An 11,820-nucleotide genomic window follows, 5' to 3' on the forward strand; every position below is an offset into this window, starting at 1 on the left:
TTTATGAAAAAATGCTGGTGAATTTATTGATGGCAGACATCTTTAAGAAGGGATAAAAACCAAAGGACAAAAGGGGAATAAGGTGATATATTATTATAAACACATAACAATGCTCAAAGCTAAAATGCCTTATGTGTGTTTCAAATTGAGTCATTTTAGATAGGCTAGATTACTCTTATATTTATTGTCAAATAAAAAAGGCAATTTAAAATCCTGATTTAAAAAAATCAAAAGGTTAAAATTTAAGACGGTGATAAAAAAAAAGATCCCAGTTTAGTTTCATGCAAATTGATTAGCTGACGCAGTTCTGTAGCTGATACTATATAGCATTTTGTGGATACTGAAAGCAATTCACAGCATTTAATTAACTTTGGTCCACAAACAAACAAGAAAATATCCAACATTGACAAATTTCAGTCATCATAAAGATAGTTGTATCTCACAATACAGGATAACACTAACCTTCCCCCCTTTTCTAAAAATTTACTTGCACTTTTGTGTGAAATCATGTCAAAACTTTGTATACCAGCCTACCACTTAAAGTATCATTATAACTGAATTATTTCTTTTTCTTTCATCAGAGAAGTTCACATTAATTGTATATATTTGAAATGCTAGTATGCCAAACAACCCAATATTCTTACACTAGATTAGAATATTACTATAAGAATGAAGGAATCAAAAGTATTATCAATTTTTTTAAATAAAATTTTGGATCAGAAGACTTTTGATTGTCTCTTCTTGATTATGAATAAAGCCGAGTTCAGTCATTTGTATGAAAATTAAAATCACGACTAACATGATCACTGACAATTGAACTCACTACTAAAGATTAAATAATTATCTATTCATTTTCAGGGTCGCATAAATCGTGCATAGTTCTTGATGTTTTTACACAAATTACAAATTACACACATCTTTTTTTGTACACATGACGTTCAATCAAATCAGTTTAAAATGTAACTTCAGCTAACATATCAGTAAAAATAAACCAAGTAAAAACATGCAAACGAGACATGCTAGCCTGCCTGCCTGATAAACTTAAAATGGATCTGTATTTTCTTAGAAGAATGGTCAATCGATTTCAGGAAAAAGGTCGATTAGACATATGAATGAGTAATATCAGAGGTATAAATAGAGCTTGAATAGTCTTTGAATATTTTTTTTTATGAGTAACTGAAATAAGCAGGTAGATTGTGCAAATTGCGCATATTGCTATATGAATTTGAAATTTAAACAAAAATGATGACCAGATAGAGATCACTATAACTCTCAATACTACGCCTCTGAATGTGTAGAACTTTGTTCTTAAAATTGGTTAATAATATACATGAAATTCTACCACCAATATAATAATAAAAGAAAGCAAGCTTAAAAGCATATATACAGTCTTGCATTGGCAAATACTCATATTATGCCTCAGCATCTAAAATTACTCTGTTAAATATCTTAACGTACATGGAAAACCCGCTATGTAACTTATACAAGTATTGAATAAAGAAAATGCTACATTCTTTGTACAAATTTCATATGTGTAGCGTTTTTGAAATCACTAACTTAGAGAAAAAATGTCAATACATTGAAGTCACTTTTTAACAATAAACATTTTCTTACACATGTTACGTTTTACAGGTTACAAATAGCTCACAAAAAGAAACACAATATGTAAAAATGAATATATTTCACAACTTTCCACATCAATTTCTTACTTCTGATTTGATTTGTAAAGGAACTCTGAAAAATTGATATTTTTTTTATTCTTCCTTTTCTTTTTAGTATCCATGTAGTATTGTGAAACAAAGAGCTTTTATATATCTTTTATCTACTTAAATTCATCAAACAATCAAAATACTGTAAACTTTTGGGTTGATCAAATGTCAAGATGCAATTGTGCCATTCTTTTCAGTATATCTGGGTTTATTCTTCCAGACAAAATAAACAAATACCTACACCACTCTTGCAAATTCATTCATCCCATAAAAATAAGTTCATCCACACAATCAAGCTAACAAATTAAATTTCTTCACTGGCAGTAAAACCTATCGCTATGTTGTATAAAAATGAGAGTGCAATAACTTACTGTTAACTTACATTTAGTGCCATGTGTTTATCATCAACACACAGTAGCCATTAATAAGTACAACTCCATATTTCATGCTTGATAATAATCTTGATATTTTTTCTTATAAAAACATCCAACATACTGGTATGCAATTGATACATGATTGATCACAGGGAGGTCTGAAACTATTAGAGGAAACATCAAACAACCGAGTTCACTAATACAAATATAACTAGACGAAGTCTACAGCCATTTCATCTATCATACTTCCTTTATACATATACACATTTCTCTTGTTGGTGTTTTGTTTTTGATGGAGGCACATTTCATAGTAATAATTAAGAGAATAAAGTGAAGAAAGGAAAGAGTTCCGGATGAAAACAGGCTTCAATATCTTATACGGTATCATAGATTATTTTGGGAAAGATCTTGCTTTATTTCCTATTTTGATTTGGATATTCTGAATGAAAACAGCGATTTCTAATTCATATAAAAGAATCTACAATGTATCATGTCAAATGTATTCTAACTGGAGAATAAACATATGAAGTGTGGAATGAATTAATGAAAGAATGCTGTTGACCTACCGGTTGATTGGATCTACATGTATAATCCAATTCAGTGTTCTTCAAAATGAAGATTACATGGAAGATTTAATTCAGTCTTAAGTACACAATGTTCTCTTTTCAAGGTAAAAATAAAACTAAAGTACAATCAAGAAAAAAAAAATCAAAAGGCTAAAACGTTGTGCAAAGATACATCATAAAAGTGCAAAATTTCTGTAGAAAATATACCATTCAACTTAAATAATCATTTACCGGCTTCTTCATTCGCATTTTGTTTGTAACCCAACAACAAGATCCCATTATAATTTACTTTTCATTAGATGATTCAAAACTCGAAAGATAAAAAGAAACCGTATGAAGTGTATCTTTTTATCATTACGGATTAAAAACATAATATGAACAACTATTAAAAGAGGATAACTTTCCTCAATTAGTACACCCTGAGACCTAAGCACTGAAGAAAAAAAATACCTTCGACATTCCCCTTTTTGTTGGATGTATAAACAAAACTACTCATTTCTTTCAAAGAAACAAAACATACCCTTGCATATAACAATTTAGAATTCGAGGCCAGTCAGTCAGTTCGTGATGGAAAGAAGTTTATGCAGGCCTGTATGATGTTGCGTTCTTCCAAATTTGATCGTTGAAATAAAGAGTCATAATGGTTGGCGAGTCGACCTGAGCATTATCCCTGCCCCGCCTTCTCCCAAAACAAGATACGCGAATAAAATAAAAATCTCTTCGAAGAAAAAAGGTGAAAGTGTTTTATGCGTAGAACTCTTTAGTGTCTTTCCAGTATGCTGTGGGGTCCTTGACTTTGTGTGGCTCGTCGAGGGAGTAGCTTCCTTCATCCTTCTTCTTGATGCGGTAGATGACAAAGAGGAAGAGAAGAACAACTGTCAGAAGAATCAGAACCACAGCGCCAACCATACCTACAAGCGAACAGGAACAAAAAAAAATAATAATTTCTTAGTCATCTTAAAGGTACAAGAATGTAGTTCCAGCAAACAATTATTTGATGAGAAAGTCTTTTGATTCAAGGTTAATTGTCACATATCATAGATCTAGATCGGGTACATTAACGTAGACTTATCATTGTGAAGTCATGAAATGCTACTGTACATGTAGCTGAAAAATGCTGATAATCACTATACAGAATAGCAGATGTGGAACAGTTATTTTGCTTATTTCTCTATTTACACATTTGCTCCCAGAACCGTTTGGCACATGTTTTTTATATATATGTACAAAACATGTGGGTGGTAATTCTATTGGATAAAATAGAATAAACATAAAAATATATAACAAAAATATATTAACATTGATATAAAAATGTCAACAGTTTCACAAACCAAGTCCAGGTTGAAGTCAAAGTTTTATTAAGATCCAATTGATATGTGTGTAATTTTGATAAAATGCAGTATTTGTATGACATGACCAGGAATATGACTAGAAAATGTTTGGAGAAATAGTCCCATTGATCCACCTGTTAAACCTGGTACAGAGAGGCGGAGCCTGACTGGTTTATTCAGTCTTTTTTTATTATTTAATATGTACATAACAATAGGCCAGGGCAGAGCATTGAGGGGAACGGTTGAATCAATAATCCATTACCAAGTAAACAATTTTTAAAAAACATCTCCATTTATAATTTCAAAAGAGAGATATGGAATGCAATGTCAGAGTGAATGAGGAAATAACACTTCATATCACTTCAAACCAGGATATTTCCAATTAATCATTTGCTTTTGAAAGCATTGTGTTCCAATTATAAGCACACTTATATGAAAATCTGTTTCACATTAATAACATGATGTCATCGTATTTTGATTGATTCTACTTCAGACTGACCAAGAAGTGAGGGGAAACTATTTCTACTTTTTTAATAGCTGCATGTTCTCATCAAGAGTTAAGTGTGACTAAAAGGAGCACTTCATTTATTAATAGTTGTTGCACTATAAAGTGCATTGGTCAGAGTGTATTTACACAAGGAGCAAAGCGTGACTTATGCCAAGTTTTTTAAAGGGGACACACACAACCAGGTATTCATGAATGAGATTACTTGTAAGATATCAAGTGTACACTAGGACGTGTTTCACAAGTGTTACTTTTTGTCACTCTAAACTGCCTAGTTGAATGAAGTACAACGCATCATCACTTTGGGCAGATCATGCTCAGTGGGTGCGGGCTCCCACCTAAACTTCAATGAGGTTACGTATGTAAGGAACCATGTGGGCATGACTTTAAGTCTACCACACTTAAATCTTTACCAACCAACTCCCCTCCCCCCAAAAAAGGTAGGCAGGTTTTTAATTTCAACATGGGGGGTGGGGGATCAATGCTACTATTCTATGGGGCAAAATTTATATAATAAAGCATACATGTGCATGTACATGTGGGCAAAAAAAAAATGGCACAAACAAATTTTCAAAGGCCAACAAAAGGGGCATAGAGGTCAAATATTGGGTCATCCACGAACTTGACCTTGGATTAGTTCAAGCCCATGGTTGGAATATGAACTTCTTCCTACCTGCTAAGATAGCGGGATTCTCAAAGATCATCTTGAAGAAGTTCTGGGGCTCTTCATTGACATCATTGGGTCCAGCTCCGAGGGCATCATTTCCATTCTTATACCTCACATTCCCATCCTCGTCATAAATTGGTCCAATGCCATTTGAAATTGTGGGTCCACCATTCCCGCCAGTGTTCTCGTTTATATCGTTATTCATAGTCGTTACTTTCTGTGGAGGAGAAAAGGGGAGAGATTCATAGTGTGGGCTTTAAAATAAAATAAATGATGATGATCTAATTATTGTTATCAGTGAAAATGTATCAAAATTATATAATCTTGAATAGGAATATTTTCAACAGGTTTCATTTTCTTATGAGACCCAACAAGTTTCTCCAGCTATGAAGCATTAACGGTAATGATTCATTGTTATTATTGTTCACTAAAAGCCTTTTATTGATGTGATCATTGTTCCCCTCCTTCAAAATATTTTCAGGGCAGTGTGGAATTCCTTTACATAATGGCTTGTTACTTTTTGTAATGCAGAATTGCGCCTAAAATCCCCCCCCCAAAAAAAAAAAATTATGCTTTGGGGCAACTATGCTTTCTCGAGTCTCCCAAAGATCTGTTCCATACAATATTTAAGATTTAGAAAAATCAATATTCTTAGCTGTGGCTGAAGAATATTTTCTTTTACTGCACAATTACTTTTACCCCTTAAAAGTAGCCCTTCAAATGAGAGGAATCTCCCCCAAAATTCTGCAATCGCCCCGATGTGGAAAAGAAAAATGGCATTACGAATCATTTCCTACCCTGGGTGCATTTTTATCACAGGTCTATTTTAAAAGATGTAGACTTCAGTGAAAGCTTGATAATAAAATTCAGCCTGTATTGTTTTTAAAACCTACATATGTTTATCCTTCTTTGTGCTTACACATGTCTGACATTAGACTTTACTAACACCAAGGTCCTAATAGTATTATTGCATTACCATGGAAACCTTGATGTTGATTGGCTGCTGAGCCCTGTTACCATGGTTGTTGCCATGACAAAATTACCATACAGGTATGTAAGAAGGCAATCAACACAGCCAACAGACATTTTGAATTTGAGAAATCTGGGAATGAACTAAATGTGATTCCAAGACAGTAATCAAAATTAGGCAAATAAATTGCTCTTTGTGGATAATAATAAAGTCTTTAATTGTATATATTGCTGTATATTTTAGAGTGTTTAAAGACAAATACAAGCATTCTATACACATGTTTGATGAAAGTTTGAGAATATTATTACCCATATCAGACATCTGAGCTGGTGGTTTACGATACTGTATTGCCCTAGATTTTCTAAATATTGGGAAGGGATAGGTATATTATTCGTATTTTGCTCGGTCTCTATGTGCGTACTGACTTTGCATGGAGAGACGAAGCAAAATGTACCTTTGAATTTTTCCCTGGTCTCACATCAAGTCATCTGAAGATGCATAGAAAGAGATACACATCATATTGATCTGTGCAGCAATAGCAGATGAGACAACACTGGGTACTGCATCCCCAGATCAGAAAAGCAACATCTCAATAATGTCACAATGGCCATAATGGTAAAGCTCAGAGGCTTCGCTCAACATGACATAACAGAATCCCATTTTTAAAGGGTAAAATATCTCAATTTTCATGATTTTGCTCTTGATGTCTGATTTGGATTATAATAAAAATATTGCCTGGCTCTTCTTTCTCGGAACATCAAATATATTGCCCTTTAAAAGAACGACATTGCCCTCGTCTGAAGACTCGGGCCAATATGATTCTGTTGCTGGCACCATATTTGGTACCCCCCCCTCAAGGCCAGTCAATACCATACAATAAGCTTTGCACAAAGTGCACTTAACCTTAAATATATAAGAAATACTTACTGATGTGGGAGAGAAAGAGACTGCAGGATCAACAAGGTTATCTGCAAAGTAAAAAGAAGTAAATAAGTTCATTTACATGTGAATTCTATTGATGAATTGAAGAATGGCCATCATTGGAAGAGTGGTGATCCAAATATCACTACTTCCCAGGGTTCTCTCGAAAAATCTCTATTGTTCACTTTTCACAGGCCACTGGGATGTGTTTTTAATTTCAATCCGACTATATTTTTTTCAAACCATAGATCATTGTGTTTCCTAATGCATTTTCTGAACCGTACAAAAATGCAGTGTGGAGGATGTGAGAAAGGCAGACCTACTCTGGTTTCCATCACCTACAAGTTCACAGGTCAACAAGAAAACAGAATAGAATTTTTCCTACAAGAGTGGACTTACTCAACCTTTTCTCAATAAAAATTATGTTTATTCTATTACAAAACAAACCGCTACTTTGAATATCAAAATGCATGATAATCTATTTTCTATCTTCTTTCACCTGAAACAAAATGAACGCTTCGCAACTTCATTGTATTTGTAGCGCCACGCATTGCAGAACCTCTTTTGGGGGGAGATTGGTTGAGCACAGATTAATCAGTCGTGAATACTTTCAATGACTTTTAATAAGTTTCTATTGTTCACGGGTCAATAAAACTCTTATAAAGGAATTCCCATTTACATCTACATGGACATGCATATTACTGTGATATTTATTACCAAGCAAAATTTTGTTTCTCTCATCCCTTTTATAGTATGCAGAGTATACACAGTTTAATCTCCTTAAATTGGAATAATGTTAAATGTCCATTTAATCAAACTTAACAATATAAACCATCAAGTGTATTTTTATTTTGTAGGGTTTTTTTCTTAACAGCAAAAGAGAGCATGTTACAAATTTATCAACTGTATTCAAAGACCTTGAATTTTTTTAAAATAATTTATCAACAGTGGCCAAGATTCTGAACTCTAGTTTGCTGTAATAAGTTTGCTTTATGCTATTTGAGGCAGGAACATTTGCTAAACATAATAATACTAGTTCTATTATATGATCTGTCAGTTAATGTAAAATAATACTTTTTACATTAGGCCAAAATATACCACTACTTCTACAATATTTTAGAATCGATTGACCAAAAAAAAAAAGATTTGTGAAGTCATTGTTAGGAATGTAGGCCTAAAGGGATCAGTTTGATATCCCTCAACCATCTCTCTGGCCACGCCTTCCTCTCAGTTCTAAAAGTAGAAACAGTAGTGACCTTTAACTTCAAACATATCACAAGACACTTTCCTGCTACAATGTCATGCAACATAGCAATCGATAATGGAGCTCCGGTGAGCAGCGGATTTCGTAAGATTGTTTTAATTGGTTTAATTTAGCAGGTTGATGGACATGAATATCCTGTATGCTTGCTTCTATCCTTCCAGTCATGTACAGCTTGGGTTGTACCAGGTATAATACATGTACATGTTTATTGTAAACATCATCTACCTACCCAGAAACTAACTGGTGGATAAATGATTATTTCAAACCTTACAAAGTAGAAACAAATATGCACAATGTTTTTGGAACAAAATGGGTTGCTTTTTATTATGCTTTTTGGCTTTTTCAAAATTGTAAGTGGGTGCACGCATTTTCATTTTGCAAGGCTTCATGCTCATCAGTATCATAAAGTGGTTGAAATAAATGGAAATGCGATGGGTACTATCATTACCAATGTGTGCACTTTTTTCAGTATCATCCGTGAATCAACCATTTTGAAACCCCACAGCAATTTTACAGGGCTATTTTGCTATATCAAAAGAGGACTATATTCCGCAATTTGGGAGCAAATGGCTCAATACTCCTGTGTGTTTTATCAGTGATCTGGAAAGAATGTTTACTTCCTTTTTGTGGCAATTTCTTTTATATAGATGTTGTTTATTCAAACTACCAATACTTGAAATCACTATATTTATCAAACCCCACAGAAATTTTCCAAGGGCATTTTGCTATTGAAGAGGGCTATGTTCCACAGTTTGGGAGCAAATGGCTCGATACTTGTGTGTGTTTTATCAGTGATCTGAAGCAAATGGCCCTCTACTGAACAGCGATCAGGGGGGTGTTTCACAAACAGTAAAGTATGACTTAGAGTCCCACTTAAATGCCGACGCGTACATGATATTCAATGCGTGATGGTATTGATCAATACGCAGTAGTGCACGTCCTCTTGGCATGATCTGACCAATGTGGTCAAGCCTTTTATACCACATGCAGCTACATGTAGGCATTTTAGTGTGACTCTACATGTAAGTCATACTCAACTCTTTGTGAAACACCCCCCTGGAAAATATACTTACTTCCTGATCCCTCTGTGGGTATAAGATCCTCATCGTCTGTCGTTGTGCCACCAATGGCATTTGGTCCGTCACCGCTCACCTCAATAGCCTCCATTATCTCAGCGGGCAGAGCCCGAACATTATCAGTTCCATCATCAATGTAGATTTCACCATTCTGGCACATGAAAAAAAAAGTTAAAATTTTCTTAGAACTTACAAATCAAAACTCCACCTGCAACATAACTAAGTTGTGGTAAATAAACAGCAAAATAGAATATAATATGGTATAAATTTGTAAGTTTTTTTAGCACTGATCATTAACAAAGCTTCATTTGACTGAATTTCAGATGGTAAATTGCCAAATCGTCTACTGCCAACTGGTCCACTCACCACATGGTCTACTTTCATTTAGTCTAATGCCTTTCCGTCCAACAACCATTTGGTCCAATTAGCACTTAGATCAAATGGTACATGGACTATTGGCTATTGGACCAACTGGTTAAAGACGGAATGGCATTAGACTAAATGAAAGTACACTGTAGACCATGTGGTGCGTGGACAAACTGATGGTAGACCAAATGATAGTAGAAGAGTTGGCAATTGGATGAATTGGCATTAGACGAATAGGAAATAAACCTTTGAGAGATTATAGAACATTTTAACTTCCTTCGAAGAATAATATAATGAAAGACAAAAGCTGAGACAAAGAATATATCAATCCATGAAAAAAAAATCTACCACTAACCTCCCTCCTCCATCTCTATCTATATCACTCTATCTCCACCCCCCCCCCCCCCCCCGGCCCGCTGACTTGAGACTACTTCTACATTGCCAAGTCACAAGTCATCAATGAACATGCACGCTCCAAACATTGACAAATCATTTTCTTATCTCTCATACCGATCTTCATCAACATTTTGCTCCACAAACAGGAAATCTTCAATTCAGTTCCTCAGACAACCATGCTACAAATTCATCCTTTATATTACAGTCACACTAGCGAAACCGATTCTACACTGATCAAATCGACTACATTATTTCAAATGCCATATATCATTGGTCAGATTGGAGTCAATTTCTTTGGTGGGACTGTAGTCTGTAGCATTAGTGTAAAGTATGCATTTTCTTATTAAAACACTCAGTTACTCATATATAAGCTTACTCATATACATGCAGCATCATTCATACAAAATAATTTTTTAACCTTTATGCATTAGAACACTTCAGAATAATGAATGATAATATTAAATGATGAAATGGCTTTTATAGTGCACCCTAAATATCAACAAATATACAACTAGAAAACATGAACTGAAAATCTGAAATGATAAGCGAAACTGCAATTTCAGGGAATATCTGATACATTGTATCTTTGAGAAAGTTGATCTCCATTGTCTAAATTCAACAAAACATATAAAAATGGTAGGCCTACATTTTTTCCACAACACTCTGAAATAGCCATCAATAGGTGGTGCTGCACCATCCCGAGTTTGCCCAATATCGAGATTCAAGAAACCCCGTCTCCACCATCGCAAGAAGAGCAATTCCTGCTCGAGCGAGGCATCGATGCATTATGGTCTGACGCCGTGAATAAATGATGCCGAGTGCATCTGCACCTACGAATTAGCGCGACAATTCGTGAAATAGCGCGCTATTTTGCAAATAATCCCAAGTTGACTTGGGATTGCAATCTCGAGATTAATCCTACGAACTAGCTCGATAATTGCGTCTCCATTGCAAATAATCTCGAGATTGTTCAGACAGATCGGGATAATTTGCCGGATCAGAAATAGCGCACTAATTTGAAAACTTGGGATGGTGCAGACGGCCCTACTAGAACACATTTCAGTTCAGACATCGGAACAGGGAGGATAGATTCTTGCAAAGAGATGGTGAAGATTATCTAAGTGGAACAGGAACCATGGACTTGTGGATGGTCCATGTACAGGAACTACGGGTGCTACAGGATCAGGGTCGCAAGATCAAAATCAATGTCTGCAGATCCTACAAAACATGTAGGCCTAGAGCGATACCGTATCAACTACTGCATTCGGATTTTCATGTGTTCCTACAAAGTTCAAACTTGTATGGAATTATCCCAGTTTACCTTCTTTTTTTTTAATATGGGGGATGGGTTTTCTTTTTAGATCAGACAATAAATATTCAAGGTTCCCATCCATACTTTCTTTAGTAATGGGTCAAGGAGGGATTTTGCATTCTTAAAAAAAAATATGCAATTTAGAAAATATATACTGCATATAGATACATGACAGGTTAAACAGGGCTAAATAATGATATTAAAAACCTTTATCTAAAATTTCATCTTTTGACAAAGAGTAACTTTGAGGTCACTTTTCAATAACAACAACAACAAAATAAACAGTATTTCCACCATCTCTTGTATCGATAAACACAAAGAACAGCAGTAAAGTTATTTTGAACAACATGCCACCATGAGCCA

At 34.6% G+C, this 11,820-nt stretch overlaps 1 protein-coding gene across 1 annotated transcript; it reads right to left on the minus strand.

The window, feature by feature from the left end:
- Window positions 1-10,210, minus strand: LOC129261518 (syndecan-like). The gene is made up of 5 exons (XM_064101097.1): window positions 9,935-10,210; window positions 9,381-9,895; window positions 7,050-7,090; window positions 5,159-5,369; window positions 1-3,560 (listed from the first exon to the last, which is right to left on the minus strand). Exons 2-5 carry the CDS (start codon window positions 9,541-9,543, stop codon window positions 3,394-3,396), a joined length of 582 nt encoding a protein of 193 aa, XP_063957167.1. The 5' UTR covers window positions 9,544-9,895; window positions 9,935-10,210; the 3' UTR covers window positions 1-3,393.
- Window positions 10,211-11,820: the final 1,610 nt, after the last annotated feature.

Source organism: Lytechinus pictus, chromosome 1, assembly GCF_037042905.1.
Source record: "Lytechinus pictus isolate F3 Inbred chromosome 1, Lp3.0, whole genome shotgun sequence".
Taxonomy (NCBI): Eukaryota; Metazoa; Echinodermata; class Echinoidea; order Temnopleuroida; family Toxopneustidae; genus Lytechinus; species Lytechinus pictus.

Bases quoted from the DNA above. Each gene is read 5' to 3' on its own strand.
- LOC129261518 (XM_064101097.1), bottom strand. From the start codon at position 9,543: ATGTGCCAGAATGGTGAAATCTACATTGATGATGGAACTGATAATGTT. The intron at 7,091-9,380 runs GTAAGTATATTT...TTTACTTTGCAG, and splicing joins ACCCACAGAGGGATCAGGAA to ATAACCTTGTTGATCCTGCA. The intron at 3,561-5,158 runs GTAGGAAGAAGT...GTTCGCTTGTAG, and splicing joins GAATCCCGCTATCTTAGCAG to GTATGGTTGGCGCTGTGGTT.